Source organism: Sander lucioperca, chromosome 16 (assembly GCF_008315115.2).
Source record: "Sander lucioperca isolate FBNREF2018 chromosome 16, SLUC_FBN_1.2, whole genome shotgun sequence".
Classification (NCBI taxonomy): Eukaryota; Metazoa; Chordata; class Actinopteri; order Perciformes; family Percidae; genus Sander; species Sander lucioperca.
Window position 1 is genome coordinate 4121812 of NC_050188.1, and position 24172 is coordinate 4145983.

The 24172-nt window shown below is 40.2% G+C and overlaps 1 protein-coding gene across 5 annotated transcripts in view; it reads right to left on the minus strand.

Annotated features, from left to right (window-relative positions):
• The window catches only part of nt5c1aa (5'-nucleotidase, cytosolic IAa), a 31028-nt gene extending 18188 nt beyond the window's left edge, over positions 1–12840 (minus strand). For 2 of the 5 annotated variants that reach the window (XM_031287094.2, XM_031287093.2), the window contains exons 1-4: positions 12162–12594; positions 6766–6810; positions 2458–2625; positions 710–839 (exon numbers count right to left, since the gene is read on the minus strand). In XM_031287094.2, coding sequence (XP_031142954.1) covers positions 710–839; positions 2458–2625; positions 6766–6810; positions 12162–12317 — 499 coding nt within the window. In that variant the 5' untranslated portion in view covers positions 12318–12594. Of the gene's footprint in view, positions 1–709; positions 840–2457; positions 2626–6765; positions 6811–12161; positions 12595–12620 lie in introns of those variants that run through there. The other 3 variants (XM_035993167.1, XM_035993168.1, XM_031287095.2) reach the window with 3 other exon arrangements.
• Between the last annotated feature and the right edge of the window lie 11332 nt (positions 12841–24172).

Here is a 24172-nt window from a genome sequence, read left to right on the forward strand (position 1 = left end):
CCTTTGCGTGCTCGCCAGTATTGTACCAAATTTGTCGCTAGTTGCTTTTTTTGAAAAAAAGTCGCTAAGGGGGTCTGAAAAGTCGCTAAATCTAGCCGCTAAGTTGGCAACACTGGAGCCTCTGCAGCTTCACTCGCTCGGCTCATTGTAAAGAGGGGTGGGGCTGTGTGTGTGTGTGTGTGTGTGTGTGTGTGTGTGTGTGTGTGTGTGTGTGTGTGTGTGTGTGTGTGTGTGTGTGTGTATGTGTGTGTGTGTGTGTGTGTGTGTGTAGCTCGTTGTAAACCAACCAATCAGCGCACAGCCCATCTAAATATTCATGAGCATACCATATAAGGGAGAAAACCTCTCGTTTCAATCCAGGGCTATTTCACAGGGTTGCATTAGGGCGTATAGAACAGCAACAGGCCATTTTCAGCCCAACCAATGTTACATACCCTATTTGGAGACCTTAAGGAACTGTGTGAAATACCCTGTATAATAATTCTATCACCCCTTTAAAGCTACTATTCTGCTTCGCACATTCTATCATTTGATAGTTCCAATGAGGGTCACCAAACTAGTACATTTTCAAATTCTACATATTGGGGCTGTTATCTCATGACGTTACTGCCATTACTGTCTAACTCTGAAAATGATGCTGGGTATAAAGCACCTGCTTCCTCAGCTTGTAGCCACATCTGCTTCATATGGAGCTCACTGTAAGACTTACTGTGATGATTGATGGTGTTGATGAGCCGGATTCCTACGTGGGCATGGTTGTACGTCACCAAAACAATGTCAAACAGTTCTTCACTCTGTGGGTACAGCTCCCGCAGACGAGTGTTCACCGCCTCCAGAGCCTGTCAGGATAAAGCAACAGTCAGCTTTGAAACTCAGGACAGCAGAGAAGTTAAATGTTCAGTCCGATAATCAAAGTCTGTACTGTAGGCCTATTTGGCTTTGTTTGCACTTGGTTTTAAAATGCGTTTCGGTGATCCAGACATAAGTGGACTCCAGCTGACCACCGGTGCTCAGATTTTGTTAACCTCTCACGTCACTTCCGCTAGAAGGTGAAAGGGTCCCGCGCACAGCTGTTAAGTTCGCACTCTCACCAGTCACGTTAGCGTTAGTGTCGGTAATGCACTCTCACCAGTCACGTCACCGTTAGTGTCGGTAATGCTGGAGATATCGCTTTCAGCAGAATCCAACATGCAACACATTGTCCAACCCGTCTTAAAATGGGTAATTTACAGAGCATTGGCGCGCTGTTACGAAAACAACCACCATGCCCGTGCATTGATCATGTATCCTCCTGTTACGTTCTCATCGGGAAAGCATCAAGACGCATTAGCATTTATATTAGAAAATAGGGCTGGGTTCAAAAACATCAATTCTCCAAGTAGAACGAACCGATATTGATTTATAAAATCCAGAGAACGATGGTTTAAGAGGCTCGGTTTTAAAGCTAGAGTAAAGATACTGGTATCACATGAAACTAGACGATCATGATAAATTACACTCCAAAGTTAGGCAAAATTTTGGCGAGGGAAAAACTGCCATGGCCGTTTTCACAAATGTATGGCTTTAGGTATAGCGTCTTTGCATCACACCCCCTGCACTTTAGAAAGCACTTTTGTTTCTGTCTCTATGTAACTGCTTTGGAGTTGTAACTGCTTTGGGGTTAAACGACAACATTAATATTCTAAAAAAGAATGCACCAGGTTAGAAGGTTCCTTGTATAATTTACAGTATTAGTTCTTTGAGAATCACTTTTACATCCAAGCGAAATTGGTATGCTAACTGAAATATCCCTAATCCAAACAATATTGAATCGAATCAAATCGAATTGATTCATGAAAACAGTGGCAATACCCAGCACTTTTACAAAAGATATGTGGTGAAGTGCGTCCCAGGCCACCTTGGCAAAGGGTTTGAGTGAACGGATCACAATGTTTGAAGTTTACACTGCACTGTAAAGTGTGTGTGAGTGTGTGTGTGTTTGTGTGACTTGAATCTTGACGAAGGGGAAAGCGGGTTCAGGGGCGAAGGGTACGAGACCTTTGGTGCAGCTTATCTATTAGAGTCAGTTTAGTCTATGAATAACATGTCACGTAGTCTGGGTGGCCAGTTCTTTGCTGTGACTTGATACTGTTAGTGTTAGCCTGCCCTCTCTCAGTGGGACTCTAACCCACTGGGAATGCATCGATAACAAGGCTCTTCTGCACAGGAACCCACAATAACCATAATCACTCTCTACTTATTGATTTCTGTGACGACAAAGTCAAGTGAATAGAATTAAACCTCCTGGGAATGAAGACTAAACTTTCATGTGTTTGTACTTTATGTTGCACTTCTGAATCACAGCAACATTTATTGTCCCGTAAAGCACAAAAAAGAGGGTTTGAGTGAACGGATCACAATGTCGTTAACACTGCAATGTAAAGTGTGTGTGAGTGTGTGTGTTTGTGTGACTTGAACCTTGACGAAGGGGAAAGCAGGTCCAGGGGCGAAGGGTTCGTTCTCGTGTTCGATTTGGTATCTCAGATACTCCTCCACCCCTTTCTGCAGATACACCTCCTGCTCCCGCTCGGTCCGAAACAAGACCCGAGAAGAAACTGCAATGGTCACAGCGTTCTCTGGCTTTGGCTGCAGAAAAGGAGAGACAAGATAGAAAATGGTATGATGAAGAGGAACAGAAAAAAAGTGATGAAGATGAGCGAGCAATAATGACCCATTGAGACAATGACAAAAAAACACAGGGGGGAGGAGAGACTGGAATGTCGGGGGAATGGATCAGCCTATTTTTACCTGTGGGGCAAAATTGAACCTAAAACTAAACCTGGCTAATAATACTTTGAATTTTTCCTTTTTAGAAGTGCATGCTTTCAAGAATGCTGCTGTGTGAGACCTTGGGTCATTAAAACTTTATTTGGATGCAGTAAAAGGAATTATTAGAGCTCTTAAAATCACAATAAATAATGGGCTGCATGCACAAACGTCATACATTTCACTTATTGTCATAGCTGTTGTCTGTTGTAATGTCGTTACATTACAACAGACGTATGAATGTATGAATGGAAATCTATCATCAGTAGAATGGTGTCATCTCTAATCATGGGGTAAGAAGATTACATTACATATGTATGGTCAATTATTCACAGTGGCAGCAAGAATGCAATACACTACAACTGCAACTACAACTACCTACAGCATATTTGTATATGGGACTGTACAAAAAGTATTAGGGTAAAGAGGAAAGCTAAACCTTATGGTTAACATTTAAAGAACAACAACTCAATGCTATTATTTTCTGTGGACCCCTTTGACTTAGTAAAAAACTGCAAAACCCTCACACAAATATCTTAAAATAACATAACATGTTGAGTTGGTGAAACTCATTTAACAATAAGTAACTAAAATTGGAAAAGCATAAAGAATTGAAAATGATTTACCCCAATTTAAACAGTTGATACCTTAATAGAAAACAATTTTTTACAATGTGCGCAACCAATACCCCTTGGATCGAAAACAAAAACATGAAAATTACAATACTCTTACCATTTTATCACTGCCTCTTCCCCCTTAATACCTTTCATACAGTACCATTTATAGTATGCAATATTTTAAAAAGTTTTAAAAAGGTTACAACACTTTTAGGAGTTTGGCAAGTACACATTATCAACAATTAGCTCAGCACTCAGCGGTGCTGTTTAAGATCAACTGGTTTCAGTAATAACTAAACACAAGCTATTACTTGCCAAATAACAACTCTTTAAATGTGTCCCCAGAATTACTTTTATACTCTGAGTTGCTCATTTTTTTAGGTACATCTAGCTTGATAGCTCCACAACACCCTATTCCAACAACAAATGCTCTCTTTGTTAACCTTACAATGTTCCGTGTTTGTTGAGACTGTGCCAGAAAGCTGTTGATTGGTCATTTTGGAGGTTGTTGTGTTGTTGTGTTAAAAATTATATTGCATAAAACTGAAAGGACATTTTAATATGTATGTCAAGTGGTCAGTGTGCAGTGACTCACCAAAAGGACTTGCAATGTCAGAGCCCTGGTCTGTGTGTGTGTGTGTGTGTGTGTGTTATTGAAGAATATTTCTCCATGAACTCTAATGAACAGTACTAGATGGCAAAGTGGTCTCATGTTGCCTGTGTGTTTACGCTCGGGTGCTAGTGTTTGAAAGGAGAGGCCGGCATTCTTTTGGGGGCAGCGGGCATTAGTCCCCAATAAGCGGGCAGCTGCACTCAGATGATGTCTGGGTGGAGGGAAAAAAAAGGGTTGAGGGGGGTAGAGGGAGCTAATTTAAAGTACAATACAGTGCTCGAGTAAGTCTGTGTGTGCGGGTGTTTTGTGTGAGGGTTGTACACACAACTTAGCCAAAATATGTGGCTGAATGTGCTGTACAGTATATCACACAGGTATTTTAATTTTTCAAAAGAGTCTTTAAATCATCCATATTGTCCGTAATAATTTGATGGTAAAATATTACTCTAATAAATCCAATAATGATCTAATAAATTTAATAATAGGGATAATGTTTTAATTACTTAGTAGTACAGTGTTGTTACTGGAATAAAAGAACATAACAGCAATAAATAATGCATGCTTCAATATGCCTGTGTGTTTGCAGTAGGGGCAGAAATTTGTGTAATAAAACACGTGTGTCTGTGTCCATGCCCCCATGGCCGTGTGTTGGTAAATAGGCCACAGGCTGACAGGGGCATTGATTCACTGTCCCTCTTTTTAGCCTTATTCCATCGCACAACACTGCCTGCTGACATGTCACCTACTTACCTGCTAACACACACACACACACACACACACACACACACACACACACACACACACACACAAGTCTGTGTCCACTGAACTGATCTGTGATGAATGTTTTTACACATATAAATACATGCATACTGTGCATACAATTTGAGTGTCCTCCCATGTCATACATTCTTATGCATTTATAAGACACACATTTTGAATGTTCACATTAGACCCAATCAATTTGACTATGGAGCAACAACATATGACACTTAGCTTTTACCACACAAAGACAGGTGTATGTAAAAGTAATGTTTGTACCACACACTGAAGACTAGCTCGATTTTATCACCAGAGCTCTGAGAGAGTGAGAGAGAGCTTCTCCCCAGGGTCACTGTGAAGGTAGTTATTTGTCAGGACAGAACTAAATGAACACACAGGATGTTCAAAAGTGCAAGAGTGTGACGGAAAAATGAATTATTATACGCAAAAATACACAAATGTGGATCTCTGCCCTCTTTTGGTCATGTAATAATAACATTTTCACTCGGATCAAACTTAAGGAAGTTGGACAAACTGCTTTCTTACTGGTAGACAGTTGAAAGCAAACTGGGTTAACTAGCCTGGCTTTCTGAATGGAGGGTAGTTAGCATAGTTTACTAGCTTCCATTCGAGTACAGAGTGTACAAGTGTGTTAATAGCACGAGTGGTCCTCCCAATTGATCAATATTATGAAGGAACAGATGTCTTAAAGGTCCCATATTATGCTCATTTTCAAGTTCATTTTTCATACATGTATTTTGGGTTTCTACTACAACATGATTACATGTTTTAGCGGTTGTGTCTGATTTGATTGGTCAGCGTTTCTGGGTCTTCCGCATCAGAGTCTCTTCACCGTCATTGCAGCCGGGGAATGACTGTAATGGCACTGTAGCGGCACTTTCTACCTATATATAGTATAGTTGTGACATCACAACCATACAGAAGTCCTGACGGTTTCTGAATACGGGCTGTGTGCATTTCTCTGTGGATTACGCGTTTTGATACTTTCCAAGTATTTATATAGCACCTCAACCTGCTTTAAATAAAAAAGACATGGAAATCTCACTTTTTACAATGTGGGACCTTTAAAACGCTAACAGTACATAACATAAAAAAGAGGGATAAACATCTTATATCAGTTCGTAGGCTTTAGAAGGCTATGACGTCTTCCAGTCAGTAGCATAGCAGTTGACATTATGTCTCCTAGCAACACCGGCCCTTAACCTCAACCGTTGCCATGAGAAACATCAACCCAGATATTTGAAATTTAGACGCCGTTTCCACAAATACGTCCAAAAAGCAGTTTTCGGTTTTCTCTGTGGAAAAATGTCCACAGCTCATATTTCTCCTTGGGAGAATTTTTAGAAATTTCTAAGCCTATAGCAGCGCATTAGTTAACTTACAAATGGAAAAAAAAACACAGGAGCATGAAGACAAATCAAAGAGCCATAGCTCTCTTTGACTGTAGTCATCAGAACCCAGCATGCTGGTTTATTAGCTCAGTCCAGCCAGTGACTATCCAGTACAATATGAGGTAACACTTTACTTGAAGGTATCTACATAAAAGTGGCATGACACTGTCATGAACACATGACACTCTCATGACACATGAACCACCCTAACCCTAACCCTAACACTAACTTGTCATGACAAAAACTGAATGACACTTCAGTCAGAAACGTTTATGACTTGTTTATAATGTTTATGACACGTTCATGACAGTGTCATGTCACTCTTATGTAGATACCTTCAAGTAAAGTGTAACCCAATATGAATCACCATGACAACATGAGTGACGATGCATCGGATCAGGTTGTTGGTTAGTAGAGTGGGTGTGTCCGTGATCATGCAGGCAAACCGACAGCGGCCACAAAGGAGGTTAAAAGTAGGTGCAAAGGCAGTGGTGGTGATGGTCATTCGGTAACCATGGACACAACCTTTTGACCTTACGTGATAATGGGACATACTTACGAAGAACACGCCTCCCTCCACCTTCCGGGCTCGTCTTCCTGTCACCTTAGCAGAATGACAGTTTGTTTTTATTCATTCACACAACATTCATTTACAACTGAGCTTCATTGAAAATAAATCCAATCCCCAAATACATCCAAAAATACAGTATCTGTTTTTATAAAATCCATATAATATACCTTCTCATAATTGACCTGTTAAGATGGATACTTTTATTTCCTTCTTTTTTTTCCCGCAATGCCTGATACCTAAATCAAGTTTGACACATGAATACAGATTGTTGCATTGAACACAAATCTGACAAAATGTGCTGTGTAGTGTGCAACCTTGTGGATCACTAGGGATTTTTATTTGTTTTATCATTTAAAAGAAATCTGAAAAAAGATTGAATATTTCGTAGTTATGATCTGGACTGATGTTGATTAAATATTTAAACTCGGTGAAAGTGGAAAAAATGTATTAATATATAGTATTTTTATAGTAGTTTTAGGAAGGGCACATTTTTGTCAGAAGAAGTTGTTTTTTTTAAATCTGAAAGTATACAAAAATTATCAAAATCAACGCTGTTGCTACTCATTGACATATTCCACACTGTGGAGAAATAAAAAAAATCCACCTAGCATTTAGTATACAGAAAATAATTTTGTAATTTCATGGGGCATTATGTAAACAAACAAACTGGCATTTAAAGGGTTGAAATTCTGAAAATAAATGAATATTCGGTAGTGATGGTCAGGTCTGAAGTTGGTTAAAAGATTTAACTCAGTGTAAGTGGAAAAAAAATATTCATTTATAATTTTATGGCAGTTTTTTTGACACCAGAGGGTCTCTTTATGAGTACTGCACAGCGAGAGCCTCGCAGATGTACGAGACCTTTGGTGTGGCTTATCTATTAGAGTCAGTTTAGTCTATGAATAACATGTCACGTGATATGTGATTTGATACTGTTAGTGTTAACAGCCTGCCCTCTCAGTGGGACTCTTAGCCACTGGGAATGCATCGATCACAAGGCTCCTCTACACAGGAACCCACAATAACCATAATCACTCTCTACTTATTGATTTCTGTGACGACAAAGTCAAGTGAATATAATTAAACCTCATGGGAATGAAGACTAAACTTTCATGTGTTTTTACGATAACACTTTACTTGAAGGTATCTACATAAGAGTGACATGACACTGTCATGACACAGTCATGACACATGAACCATAACTCTAACCCTAACCGTAACTTGTCGTGACAAAAACCGAATGACACTTACTAAAAGTGAGTGTCATGTCACTCTTATGGAGATACCTCCAAGTAAAGTGTAACCGTTTTTACTTTATGGTGCACCTCGGAATCACAGCAACATTTATTGTCCCGTGAAGCACAAAAAAAAGGAAACTTGCCGTTGAACCTTCCCCCTCCTCTCTTCTCCACCCTGTTTATATTAATCCTGTCAGAGCTCTGCCAGATCAGCACGACTGGTGTCTGTGCACAACCCAGATCTGTGAGTCATACATATCTGAGGCTGTGAGACATCCCTTCCATCCATCCAAGAATAAAAAGTGAAGGAGAAGTGGAAAGGGATTTCCAGAAAACAGACAGAAAAGAGAGAGAAAGTGTTGACAGAGAGTGAGCGTGACGGGGTGGTGGGGTGAGTAGCAGTGTCGGGGGGCTGATATTTATAGATAACTAAAAGGCCACTGATGATGCAGTCCATTCAGGCCTTGGCAGATATGGCAACAGGACTGTGAACATTGCCAGCAACTACAATGTTAATGTACTAGTTTGTCTGAAATCAGGCTAATAATAAGATCACACGCGAGCCAGGGAGTGACACATACATCCAATGTGTTGTTGATTGGATAGATTGCATGGTATTACAGTGACCACCAACATGGCTACAAGGAAACATACAGTATGTGTACCTAGGAATAGGAAAAGGGTTGTTTGTTTTTTTAAATACAAAAAAATATGACACATTTAGCATCGAGCAAGAGATAACTGGACAATTAACACATGCACACAATATAAAATGTTAAAATGTATCTTCGAACTAACAAGAACACAACATTAGTTACAGTAACTGTAGGAGCCAAAGCTAACTCTGGGTGATTTTGAGTTTCTGTATTATTGTGCGTTCCATTTACCTCGGAACTCATTCATTTACAAGTCAGATTTTATATTGTGGGGTAGAGCTTAGATCGGCCCAAAAAATCAAGCCCGAACTTGCCCGAGCCCGAGCACGTTGTGTCCGAGCCCGGCCCGGCCCGAAACATTAACTGTAATTATGAGCCCGAGCCCGATTTAAACCCGACAATTTTTTAATACGTGGGCCGTTATAACTGACGTTCTCAACTACAATTCAGAGTTGTTTGAACTGCAGAAATCTGTTTAGAATAATACAACAAGGACTAAGCCTGTAAACTGCGCTGTTTGTTTAGAATGGAACGGATCGCAAGTGGATCCGAGTGAACAAACGTAAAAAAAAAAAGAAACAATGATGAACAACATATTGTTGTCACTGCCCACGACTTGTTTAAACTACTTCCATACCTCCGACTTTCCTCCACACTTGCTCAAAGTTAATTCTCCTGTTTTTCTTTTTTTCTTTACATCTTCAAGCTCCCGGTGTGATGCGTGCGAGAGGAGGAGACTCCGCGCATGACACGTGCTGCATTTTGTAACTGCAGCCTAACTTTTGTACACATTTGTTACTTTTATATAGCCTATATATATATATTTATAATATTTCTGATTATGGCATAGCTATCTCCCCACCCAAATAGGATAATAAGGTAATGGATAAAAAAAAAAAAAAAAAAAAAATTGCTTGATCAAGGGTCCGGCCTAGGCGCGGCCCGGCCCGAGGATGTGGCGGAAAATAACGGCCCGAGCCCGACCCGGGGTCCGGTCGGGCGCGGGTCGGGCTCGGGCTTGGGCCGAGAATCTAAACTCTATTGTGGGGTTAGCTCTACCCAGGTTAGCCATTGTTAGCAATACCAGTTGATAACAATGGATTACGCACTTTTTTTCTGCATACAAACAGCAAGGTACTACGAGGTTGTCCGAGTTACGAGCTCGGAAATCCAAGGTTTCCGACTTTGACCTCGGAATATCTGACTTCCGAGTACAAATGGAACGCACTATTATTGTTATGATTTGCTGTTGACATATGTTGTATTCAACGAGGGGTAGTTGCTACGGATCTAATGTACTCTATTTCTATGTTTTGAGCTACTACGCAGGTGCCATGTCTTTGTTAGAGAAAAACAGTCGTTGTGGGTTAGCGGTAGCTGCGGGGCAAAAGTTTTGTAACAAATAAAGAAGTGGAAATAAATGAACAAGTCAAGACTAATTCTGCCTACTGCTGATATCCACTACAATAAATGTCATACTATCTAATTTCAACTCACATTAATTTGAATGAAAGGCCTATAATCTGTGTGGTCCATTACCTCTGATGGATAATCACATGTAGTATATACTAATGCTGGCACTATGAGTCAAAAATGTATATGTGCTGTCCATTATGGCCGTAGCTTCATTCCAGTAATGTAGTATTTGGATGGATAGTTAAGCAGTATCACTGCCATGAATGTAATGCAGTCTGACAATACACCACTGTGGCCACACTAATCCTCAAGCAGCATGAGATTACTCCGCTTTTAGCTACTTTTAGCTCTAGTACCTTGATCTCAGTTTGCTCTCCAGTATTTCGCTCACGTTGTTGCTTTCTCTTTTGTTCTTCGTTTCCTGTGACACTTTCTCACTCAAATGTTCTGTATGTTTTAGTTTCATGAATATAATTGCAACAATTCTGTTTCAAAGTCACCCAAAGTAGCTCAGTCCCCTGATTTCCTGGAAATGCTGCTGTGTTCTGTACAGCATGTTGAAGTCCTGCAATGCAATAAACAGTACTAAACCATGCAACTGAGTGGGTCGGATTCATGTTAACCTTTTTGCAAAGTGCAAAGTTTCTCAGAAGCAAAGCTGCTGGGGGCAACACTATAGCCCTACTGGTGGGGTAAAACCTCAGTGTGGGAAGCCTAACTATGGAAGGTAGTAGCATTGTTCACAATATAAATCAAAGCAAGCAAAACTAGCTTCTGATTCACTTTCACCAAAGAACATTTGGAGTGTCAGTTAGAAATATGATCCAGTTCTATAGAACACTGCTGTAGCAGGCAGTCATTTACATGTGAAATATATTGATTGATCATGTATGTTGTCTGTTTAATCTGCTATGAGTTTAGTTTCATACTCAAATTTTGAAATGCAGACCATGTCATACATAATATTATATTATAACCTTTATGAGGAATACTGTAATAAGATGTAACTGAGCCTTGCCTAGACCAAAGTCCAGTGGAAAAGATAAGTTATGTAGGTAAGCTTGTTAGCCCAGCCTCTAAAATCTGGAACGTATGTTCATTAATGAGTTCTGAAGAAAGTGAATCACCACTGTAAAACAAAAAATGCATTTCTGTGGCTCCTCTGCTCGTTCATCTCTCACTTTCACACTTTTATTCTTTGCTTTTACATATGTATCTGCCATTAAAATTCCATTCATAACTTGGAAGGATGGTGTAATAGGAGCTTGACACCAAACTCAAGACACTTTCACCTTAGCTAACCCCCCCACACATTTAGAGCTACACTTTAATGCTGCGTTCCATTTATCTCGGAAATCAGAAGCCAGAGGCTGGGAATAATGCCACACTCAAGTTGACCGCATTCCAGTTCAACAAGTCGGAATGAACCATTATTTCACTGTGGGGTTTACTCTAGCCAGGTTAGCCATTGTTAGCAATACCAGTTGATAACAACACATTAGGCTAATGTATTTTATACATGCAAACACCGTAGCAACATGTCCCCAGATAGACATTGGACAGTACTGTGTGTACAGCTGGTTAAACGAGACCCAAATAATATAAATAATATCACTAGAGCTTTCACTACTGTTGATGCACGGAGCAGCCATGTTGGATTTTGAGGTCGGCTTTGGTCGGGGTTGGTGAGGTTCTCCGACTTTCCGACTCGGAAATCTGACTTCAGGGGGCATTCCAGTTGAAATCTCCGACTAGGAACTTTTAAATTCTGACTTCCCTGTTCAAATGGAACCCACCATTATCTCCACATGGGTGACATAAACATCTGATTCAAAAGACTAAGCTGGGGAAAGCAACAACAAGGCAGATGAGAAGAGAGGAGGATGGAGCGGTCTTGGAAAGAAATGTGTTGTTCAGTAAATGTCTTAACAAGAGGCCTTTGCACACTGATGATCTACCAATTCAATACATTGGAATCCAAAGATCCAGATTTCTTACACAGATACGGATACAGATAGACACAGGTGTACTGACATGTATGAATGGTCATTTATGAATGGTCAGTGAGACTTACTAGTTTTGGCTTGGTGGTGAGGCCCAAGTGGTCCTGATCAAACTCGTCTTTCTCTTCCCATGATCCTCTGCTGTCCCCGTTGGACGAAGGGGAAACTTTGAGCTCTTTGACCTGTCCGCTCATCACCTGTAAAGGGTCCAGATTCATCTTCACCATAGAGAATCACCCTCTCTGTGCTCCCAAAAGGCGCCCTCCAACCTACCCGGACTCCTCTAGGCTGCCTTTGTAAAAAAACAACAACAAAAAAAACCAATTCTCTTCGTCTGCAAAATCAAATAAGCAAAATGTCCCTCTGCAGTCCGTGGCAATTATCGAGATTCTCCTCTACATTCATAACAAGCATCCTACAGTATTTTGCTGGACTTGTGAAAGCAGCCGAAGTGTGAAGAGCATAAGTGTGCACTCTTCTGTCTCCTGTTCACTTGTCTGTATCCTTCCCTCAAGAGGATTATTGCTTACTGCGTCCAATTCCAGAGGACATGAAAGACGCTTGCTGCTACACCGTCACTCATTCACAACCATTGTCCTACACACACACAATCACACATACAGTCTATCCTTTGTACGTGTGTGTACCCAGGCTGTGCAGCGATCCATCTGCTGCTATCGCTGTGTGTGTCTCTCTCTCTCTTTACCCACTCAGTGACCCTCTCTGTCCCATTCAATCACTCTCTCAGCTCCCTTGCTTCGCTCATTCCCCTCTTTCCTCCTGCTGACCAATCACAGCCCTGCTTCCTTATTCAGCATGGCTCTACCCACCACCACCCCCTTGGTGTCCCTTGTTGACGGTGCAATTTGGCCAAGAGGTTCATGGGACGTTCAGGCACACACTAAGTACACAGCAAAAAATAGCTGTCACGATGAGCCGTTTAATCTGAAGGCAAATCAAAATAGTGATAAGGGCTGAGATGATATTGCTATAAAGTAATGATAAAATTGATTTTTTTTTTAAATCATTTAACCCTTTAAGAAAAAAAAAACATTTTTAAATCTCACATTGGCATAATGGCTTTATTTTAACACTTTTTTAATTGACTTTTTTTGCACTGTAACACACTTCCTCTCATACTACTCTAATCTGAACGTGGTAGACTTAAACTATACACACTTTCACATGGGGTTTTTTAGTCATCTATAGTGGTTTGAATGTAACAGAATGGAAATAACTAACAGGCATAGGAAAGTCAAAACCAACAAAATCAGCTGACTGGCCAAAACCAGTCAGCTGAGAGTAAGGAAAGGGGACTTATATTAGCCTAAAGGTAGCAGATAATGGATGTAACCTTCATTTATAACCAAGGTTGTACACCGAATGCACAACAGGGCCATTAGTGTTCTCAATGGTGCATGTTGAATACAACACAGTGCCTGGGCTTACAGTGGCCTTTGTGGTTTGTTGTCATTTGTTTCATACAAATTTGTTTATCTTTTAACCACAAGGAAATGGGTGTTTTTTTCCCATCATGACTGGACTTACTCCCTAATGATCTACAGTTTGTCATAACTGGTATGACCATACTTGAAAAAAGAAAAAGAGAAGGCATAGTGTACCTGAATATTGGCTTCACTTCATTGCCTACCAGTGCAGTTATGGATTTATTTCTAAATTGCACTCATCATCTCTGCGGCACATTTTGGACTCTCTGATGTCCAAAATGTCTGAAATCTGATCTGTCCGTAGGCTACTCAAGGCTAAAGATGAACACTGGTGGAGTTTCTTACTCTGTGAATGCGGCAAAACACATCAATTATTTGTCAGAGACTCTCAGGTTCTGAACCCAAATGCAGACCAGGACAAGGTAGGTGGTGAAAAAGGTGAGTATTTATTGAAGACTGAAAAAGGTAATGCCAGACATGTAGACAGGTGAGTCCGGGTGGTGGAATGCTGATGGTGGTGACGAACGGGTAGGTAGGTGAGTACTGGTGGACAGGAGTCTTGATGGAACGATGTAGTAGATGGTTCTGGTTGCCAGGTAGGGGTGAAGGGAATTCCAGGGTGAAGGTACTGCAGACAGAGGAACAGGAACCAGTTAAGCAAACCCGCAAAAGCAACAGAGACTGACTAGCAAACAATTTAGGCTGACACGCAAGCACAACATACAAGTTTGGCTAACGATCCGGCAGGGACTGGATGTCAGGTCACAGCTTAAATAGTGTTGTGATGATGATCAGGACCAGGTGTGTAGATTGTTGATGAGGAACAGGTGAGAGCAGGTTTCAGGTGATCCTGGAATTCCCGCCTTGCACTTGTTGCCCGGCAACCGAAACAGGGTACGTTCAGGAACACACAACACAAAAACAAACCAGACAGACAGGGAAAACATGCTCAAGGGGATGGGTTTGTGACATTATTATGCCTGGTTTAATTATTATGTGCATTTGCCTTTCAATATTTAATTATTTCTGTTTATTGTCATCATTTACTCTTAATATTTGGAGGATAATATCATTGTTATTACTGCTAATACCAGTAGTAGTGTTTGTTATTACTACTAATACTAATAATAGTAATACCAGTAGTGGTTGTGATGAGGCAGGGAATAATAGGACCCAAATGCAGGGAGAGGCAGGCAGGCAGGAGATGGTTTGAGCTTGAGGTTTAATTTAACAAAAAGCAGCAGTACAGAGACTGGAAAAACACAGGGGGGAAAAAACACACAGGGAATAACTACTGGAAAAAAAGAACGCTGGGAAGATTTAAAAAAACAGGCACAAAATTAACAGGGTGGAAACACGAACTGACCAGAAGAAGAAACAAACTGACGGGCAAAACACAAGGACGCAAGACGGACACAAACAGGTACAAAACAATCTGACACCAGACAAAGGAAACACAGGGGCTAAATAAACAGTTGAAATAAACTAGGTAACGAGAAGACGCAAGACAGGTGACACCAGGGCTGAGGAACAGGTGGAGCACATCAGACAATCACACAGGCGGGAAAACAAGGGACGTAAAACTAGACATGACAAGACAGAAAACAGACTATCAAAATAAAACAGGAAACAGAACATAAACAGGGAAATGCACAACAGAAAAATACACATCAAAATATACACAGGGAACAGAAAAATACAGAATAAATATACAAAAACAGGAAAAAGCAACAGAAATATACAAACAGGTAACAGAAATGTCCAAAACCACAACAAGTGGTAACCTAGAAGCAGCAGGATGACTTGTTGTTATCCTAATATTACTACTAACAATATATTGGTATTAATAGTAATAATTAGAACGTATTAATTGCACTACTTTTGAAATGTTTTATTAGAAGTATTTCTCTAGGGATGGCAATGTCTGTCTGGGTTTGTCTGTCTAACCCTAACCTCCTCACCTTCGCTCCAGACTGAAATATCTCAACAATTGCTTTTACATTTTTAAAAGACATTTATGGTGCACAGAGGATAACGCCTACTGACTCTTCGTCTAGCGCCACCATGAGGTTGACATGTGTAGTTTTGAGTGAAATGTCTCAGCAACTATTGGATGGAAACTTGGTTAAGACATTTATATCCCCCTGCAGGATAAATTGTAAAGACTTTGATGATCCCCTGACTTTTCATCTAGCATCACCATCAAGTCACAATTGAAAACAATTCCGATACTTCAATGCTATGAATGCTCTATGGCAGGGGTTCTCAATAGGTGAGGCGCGCATCCCCTGGGGGGCGCCAAAGAGCTACAGGGGAGGCGCGACACGTGAAGATAAAATAACTGTATGCAGCTCTATTGATATCTGTAATTGTGCGTGCGTGTATTAGCTTTAAAGTGCATCGTTTCCTTGTCCCAAGTCACCAGAAGTCAGCATTAAAGGAGGAGACAGGACCCAGCAAAAAAATATGAGGAAAGGAAATATGATCCTGAGTTAAAGTTAGGTTTCACCTGGTCGGGGTCCGAGGCTGCTCCTCTGCTGCGGTGTGACAGAGACCGGGAGAAATGCCGATCACGCGTTACGGTTGTCTGTGGAGAGCGAGTTCCCCCAGATCTCCACTAAGGCTATGAAAGTCCTAATCCCCTTCACCTCCACCTACTTGTGTGAGTGTGGGTTTTCCGCACTGACCCTGATTAAAAACAAATACAGATCAAGGCTGCAGGTGGAGGACGACTTGCGTTTATTTCTCTCTGCAGTGGAGCCCCGCATCCAACACCTCTGCGCATCAAAAGCGTGGCCTCATTGTTTCCACTGACAGACGCGGCATCATAACACATGTTAAGCATGTTTTGTTGACTTGTGGATAGGCCCACTGATGTTCAGTGATTTTAGAAGTAGCCTCAATTAGGCCTGCATGAAGTTAGAAATGATTTGCTGTTGCAAAGAATCGTTTATGAATGCACTTTTTAAAAAGTTGTGGAAATAAAATGTCTTCAAATACAATATAAAAAAATATTTACATTTTATCAGTTGTTATTGAAACTTATCATTGTCTGGGACACACAAAAGATGGCATTTACTGCAGAGGCGTGTGTGGGTTAGGGCAGGCGGACGGGATTTTGGGGAAGGGGGGGCTCTGCTGTCCTTACCTACTCTAAGGGGAGGCTCACATTCACCCAATTTGAAAACCCCTGCTCTATGGTTAAATACCCGCAAAGCTAATGGCAATCCCATCAGCCTCAGCTGTACTTTGTGTTTAGTGCTAATTGGAAAATGCAATGCCAACCCGCTAAACTAAGACGGTGAACATGTAAAGATTATACCTGCTAAACATAGCTACCGGCTCAAAGCACTGTGGTGCCTCAGTATAGCCTCACAGAGCTGCTAGCGGCGCTGTTTCTTCTTTCTGCTGTCGCACAGTTTAGCATTTGAACATGTGATCTATGAGTATTACATTAAGGTCAGAGATATCTTGGCCAATAGCATTCATCTTTGATTAAGTTTTCAAATGACTAAAGTTTTGTGACATCAAATAGTTCCCGATATAAATAAGGGAAAAGGGAGTTGAAAGCCTGGCACTGTACCCAAACACTAGCTCCACTTAAAGATTGATTTCAAACTTTGCAAATACATGTAGTATTTATCCGTCGAATGAATGTAATGTCATTTTGGACTTATTGCCATAGATCAATAGATAAATCTGATTTGTTCTTACGCAAGGCTTAACATTAACTGTGAAACACAAAGATTTTATTTATGTATTAATTCATATTTGCATTTGTTCTTTAGTATTTGATTATTTTTGCATATTTGTATTTAGTGTTCACTCTTTTATTTATTGTATGATTTGTATAGGATTATTATTATTCAGATTATTATTCATTCAAGAAGTACTTGTAGTGGTAGCAGTGAAAATAATATAATTTATAGCATTAGCATTATTTAGTACTAGCTGTAGCGGCACTACTTTTAAAATGCTTTGTTGGATTCATTTCTTTCTTTCTGTACCACAATATAAAGGGGTACTCCTGTGATTTAGTATTGCACTTCCACAAAGTTGGGAGGCTTGCAAGAGACACATTTAAAAATGAATGGTCACAATTGAAGCATCACATGCCAAGATATCCTGACTTTAGTCCCTATAGTATCTGTCAAGCTCCAAAAACACTGGATCCTGCATTTACTATACCATAATGCAGGGGTGTCAAAGTCAACTTCATTAAGGGTTACACTGGAAAATAAGAATCACATCAAGGACCAGACATGTTTAGTTTATTCACATGCTTTTATTTAAAGCTATAGTGCGTAGTTTGCCAATGCCAAAGACTAAGCAGCGGCAAAAGTAACAAAACTTCAGAAAAAAACGATAAAACGTTGAAAAAGCGACAAAAACTAAGTGGGCCAAAATTTATTGTGAACCTAAATTGATATGCGGGCCAGATCAAAATCCGGGCCTTGAGTTTGACACATATGCCATAATGCAACTCAGCAGTATCTTTAATCAGACTTACCCTCCTGGTAAACTCAACAACTGATGTTGACAAGGTCTTTGCATGGCCTGTCAGTGACATGGTGGTGGGATATTAGAGTTCAGCTGACAGCCCCGCCCTGTGGCCACTCTGCAAACTGCACCTCTTCAACATGACTATTGCTGCAGTGTGATTCACTGTATCTCTGCTGCGCGGCCTCTGTGTGCACATTTGTGATGTTTGGTTTTCTGCTGAAGCCTGATACAGCCAGGCTCAGAATAGATTTATATTGATCCCTAATGCATGGCTGGAGATAGGGGCAATGGAAAACAATGGTATGGTCGACACACTCAAAATTGTAATAACAACAGTGAAATAAGAAACATGGATTAATTAATATTGTCTTCATTCTTTATAACCAAATGATGTTTTATCATATGGCAGGGTTGTCTGAGTATTCTGTTTTTCTGGGCTTTCCTATTAGACTTTTGTCACACTAGGTAAAAACACATGAACTCAAAGGAGAGCATACATTGGGTGGTATTGTCCTTTTATCAAAGCATTTGAAAAACAGGAAATGTGTTTGATTTTTCATAACAAAAAGGCTGTGAGTGTTTCCGTCTGTAATTGTCCATATTGATTAATAAGGTCAAAGCTTAATCTTCATGGGTCACTTCATTGTGTTCAATTATTTCTCCATTGCTGTCCAGCTGAGTAAATACCACAGCAGATACCAAGGGCAAAATTAATTTCCGCAGTCATTAAATTTCATTGTAAATTATGACTGTGTGTGTGTGTGTGTGTGTGTGTGTGTGTGTAACTATGTGTAATAACCCAGGCTTGAGAGTGTGTTTTGTGTGTTTATGTGCTCGTCTCTCCCTACATTGTGGCCTCAGCAGGGTTACCATGAGAACAGCATTAATGGTGACATCACTGCAGCAGTGTGACATCATTGCTAGACGGTGACTCATACTCTTGGCTTACTGTGTGTGTGTGTGTGTGTGTGTGTGTGTGTGTGTGTGTGTGTGTGTGCGTGTTTAAATGTGTGAAGATGCGATCGGATGAAAACACATGGGCCAAGGCAAGACGACAACAACAACTCTGGACATCCATGTGTTTTATTCTATGTAACAAAAATAATTACATTGTCTTTGTTCTAGGAGCCTAACGATATTGAAAACAAAAAAGAAATCAAAAGCAAAATAATCAAACGGGACAAATAGACATTTACATGAACATCAAAGCGTAATGTTGAAGAATAGACTTATGTTGCACAAACGAGCACAAATGATCCTCTGTCAAAATAAAAGTAGAATATGCATGTTCTTAATTATGTGACACAGCTCAGTGCATCCAGGGGTTTTCTGAGAACTGGTGAACTGCAACACAGCATCACTTCATATTTACCTCCACCTGATACAACCACACCATATTTCATATCATATATATATATATATATATATATGCAATCTACGGAGTGAATTTGAAGTTTGGAATTGGATACTGCATGAAAAACATCCGATGAGAAAAGTAATCAAAACAGCAAAAACTAAAAAATCATTTGTGTCTGCAATCTTGGGGAGGAAAGTCAAAGTGTTTCTCTCGCTCTGAACCGGTGCTAATAAGAATTGACAGAATCTAATCAGCTGACATCAACACTTTGTGAAGCCACTTCTTGAAGCCAATCTGCTCTAAGCAAACTGTTTTACTCCATACCGCTCAGATGATTAACCAAGCCTGTGATTATAATGTAGTTAGTCAAAACAAGAGCAAGGGTGACTATTTGTATACTGCAAACTATTTGCAAGATCGTCATTCTCGTTGTGTCAAACGTAATCTTGTGTCTTTGGTTTTCTTAAAATAGGTGCCAAGAAATCTGCCAGTGGAGTGAGATAATCTAACTACAACAAAATTACATTTTCATTTAAACCCCTATGTGTAGAATTTTTAGGATTATATATTGCATCCCTCAAATATAGAGCTGAAAGATCTCAAAGATGCATCGCTCAGTTGTGAGCTAATTTTAAATCGTCAACTATTTTGATAATCGATTAATCGGTTTGAGTAATATTTCATGAAAAAAAGTTTTAAAAAATCTGTGATTGTAGATTCTTAAATGTGAATATGTTCTGGTTTCTTTACTCCTCTGTGACAGTAAAAGGAATCTATTTGAGAGTGGACAAAACAAGACATTTGATGACGTCATCTTGGGCTTTGGGGAAAACACAGATTCTTTCCCCATTTTCTGACATTTTATAGACCAAACAACTGATCAATTAATCGAGAAAATTATCGCCAGATTAATCAACAACGAAAATATTCATTAGTTGCAGCCCTGCTCAAATTGCTGTTATGCTGGTTGACGATCCCAATAAAAATGCTTTGGGGCTTTACTGTCTTTTTTGTTACTAGTATTTTAAATCCTACATACTTTATAGCGGCTTTAAAGCTGCATGAATACCTATTTGGTTGTGTGTTTATTTATTTATTTTTGCCACTTGGGGTCTGCCGGGGAAAAAAGCCAAAAATAAATATTGGCATATCATCACATTCTACATTTGCTATGGTGAATAGAATTGTATATTTACACATCCAGCAAATACAAATACAGAGCAACATTAGCATTCATTTGTAGTCATCCTTCTGACCCCCCACCAACAAATGTAAGTCCGATATTCACCCTCCTTTTACCTCTGTTTTGGTCTCCACCGCCTCCTGTGAGAAATATGTTGATCTTTAACTGCTAAATGCTCCACTATGTTGACTGGCTACAGTAGCTGATAAATGAATTTGTTAGCTGTTTGGAGCTGGGCAGGTGGTGGATTTATTAAAGCTTTCTCACTGACAGCTGCCTGCTGTGGCTGATGGGACAAAAAAGGAGCACTATTGAGCTTAGAGGCACTGCAGAGTTAGGTGATTATTTTCTGCGGCTTTGTCACACATAGTCCTTTTAAAAATGGTTCCTATAAACAATAGTAGTGCAGCTTTAAATGATTCCAACAGTTCACCCAATAGCATAACAAAACTTGTATTAACAAGTAATTTACTTGTGTTGTTTTTTACATCCACACACTGTTCTTTCACTTTCACATAAATATCTTCATTCCATAAAAGCTATTTAATTTCAGAAAAAGCCCATTTATCAAGTGGCTTCACTTATGTTGCTGTATACTTAAAAAAAAAAAAAATCAAATTCACCTTGTAAAACGATGAAATTATCTCCCTCCACTTTCAGATGTCTGCACTTTTGAGAAACACAAGACTGAACAAGGACTACTATATCATAATATGATATTGAGTATTGTCTATATTGTTTTGATCTTGGGGCTTTCATTGGATAATAAACAAAGGGGAGCTGTACAGTTGTTGAGTTGTTGTGAGGCATGACATTATACTTCTATCCACTGGGTGACACTGTGACACAGGACAGTTTTTTTATATTATTATTACTGGCACCCCTCTCCTCACACCTCAGGATTCCTCTGCCAACAACTTCTCAACAACATCCATTTCAGAAAGCCCCCTCTCCGCCCGTCAACTCTGTCATTTGGTGAAACCTAACATCTATGTGAGTAATACTTAGAGAACTGCAACAGCAGGCAACAGCAAACGAAACCACACGTCCCATATCGGAGACAGTACAAACTGTATACCAGCGGACCACAAAAGCAAGTGTGGGCGTGGGTAATAATACATATAATAGTGCTTCGGCGTGAGGGTTTACACATTTAAATTTTTACAGTTATACTACACTGAGGCATCTCTTGTTACACAAATGATACAAATACAAAACACACGTGAACACTCGCAAAAGTATCCCAACATACAGCACACACTGAGCTTTTACAGGCACTCACAGTTTCCACTCATGCTCACTCTATCACTCTCTCACACACACACACACACACACACACACACACACACACACACACACACACACACACACACACACACACACACAGTAGCTGCGTCATCATATGAAATAAGGTCGAAGCTAGTGGTACATTTACATATTATATCTGTTTATATTCATAAATAAGATTACAGTCGTATCATAATGTTTATGTACTTTTATCATTACAGTATCGCACAAAGGAGGCTCGTTCTTTAGTTTTAGGGAGGGAGCGTGTTCATTGGCTGCGTGAGAAGGAGGAGATGATTCTGATTGGCGGACAGGAGGGAAGTCAAATGTTTTTGCTGCAATGCAGAGAAAGTCGGACATTTTTGACTGATCCACAAGGAAAAAAACGCAAGGATCTCTCCCAGTGAGTCAGAATTATTAATACAGGACTCGTAGAGTTGTGGGGTTCCTCACTGAGACAACTGAAGTGGAAGTAAATAGCAACACATGCTAACAGTACACAGGTCCATTCTTCACAAAGGAAAGGAGATAGCCATCTCACAATTCCATACTCATATAATGCACTGTAATACCATAACTTGAGTCCAATTCTTAGCACTGATTCTCTTTTCCTAAATTATAGTTTCTCCTTCAAATCTTTTCATGACCTTATAATTTAGTTTACCATCACTCTGAGAAAGTCAGATGAATACATCTCTCCCATACTTCCTCCTACGCAGAATGACTGCAAGCAGAAAAACAGCAGCCAATACTGAGTTTATTGGGTGTATGTGTTTCTGTAACAGTGAGCTTTCAAGATTGACATAACATCCACATTAACTAACAGTGATAACATTAGTTTGACATTATGGGAAGTACGCTTATTGACTTTCTTATCGAGTTGGATGAGAAGGTCGATACCATTCTCATGTCTGTACGCTAAATAGGAAACTACAGCTACAGGAGACAGTTAGCTTAGCTTGCTAAGCACAAAGAATGAAGCCAAGGGTGAAAAAGTTAGGGAGCTCTGCGCTTATATCTTGTTTGTTCATTATGTACAAAAAACAAGACAATTAGCTTGTTTTTTGTACGCTTTCAGTCTTAGCGCTAAGCTAACCGTCTCCTGGCTGTGGCTCCATATTTGAAATCTATATCAAAGGTGTTGTGATTATGATGCTGCATTTGCATGGTGTTGGAATTATTGGAGAAAAAAATGAGTTCCCAATTAGGAAAATTCACGTGAATGCCCCCTCAAGACTGAACTCAGAAAGTCGCCGAAATGTTTTGGTACACCAGTTGGCGTCATATGATGCAGTAACATGGCAGACATAATTATCGAATAGGTTGACAATAATGGCGCTTTTCCATTACATGGTACCAGCTCGACTCGCCTCGACTCTACTCGCCTTTTTTGGTTTTCCATTACGAAAAAAAGTACCTGGTACCTGCTAACAGGTACTTTTTTTAGTACCTCCTCAGTCGAGGTTCCAAGCGAGCTGAGGCGAGCCGAAAAGGTGACGTGAAAGCGACAGACGGGGGTGTCCTGAACAAACCCGCTATTTTTAAACAGTTTAGCCAGCTGTTTTTTTTTTGCTGCCTCCAGGTTAATTTGAAACTAAATGTGTCTTCTGGCAACACACACCTTCGACGTTCTGTGTGTGTGTCGCGCTAGGTCACAGTAGTTTACTGCGGCGCCGCTTGTTTACAGTTCTGCGGAGGCTCCGGCAGAGCTTTCGCTGTAGCCTAACTACACACACACATGGCCGGCTCCACGCACACACCAGCGCACAAGTATAAACATCAGGCCACTTTTACATAGGCTACATAGGCTACACAGGCTACGGCGAAAGCTCTGCGTGGAGCCTCCATAGAACTGTAAAACAAACTCAAGTGGTCTGATGTTTATACTTGTGCCTGGTGTGTGCATCGATACGGCATAACGACCAGCCACGCTGAGGCGGTACTAAAATCTGCAATGGAAAACGGACGCACAGTGTGTCGAGTCGAGGCGAGTCGAGCAGGTACCATGTAATGGAAAAACGCCATAAGAAAGTTTTTATTAATTCACGTATTGCATTTAAATTTTTTGCTGACATGTAAGTTGGTATTTGGTTGTAACCATTAGTTCAAGTAGAGTAACCTAGGTTAGTTAGAAATGGTATGCAGCCTATTAGCATCTACCCTGGTGCAGCAACAAATCAGTAACGTAAAGCGTCCAACTGGAAATAAATACAGGAAACAGCTACCAATGTGTTGTTTAAATGCTGAGCAAGAAAATACAACACATCTTCTCTGTTTTTTTTCCTCCACGTAACGACTTAAAGC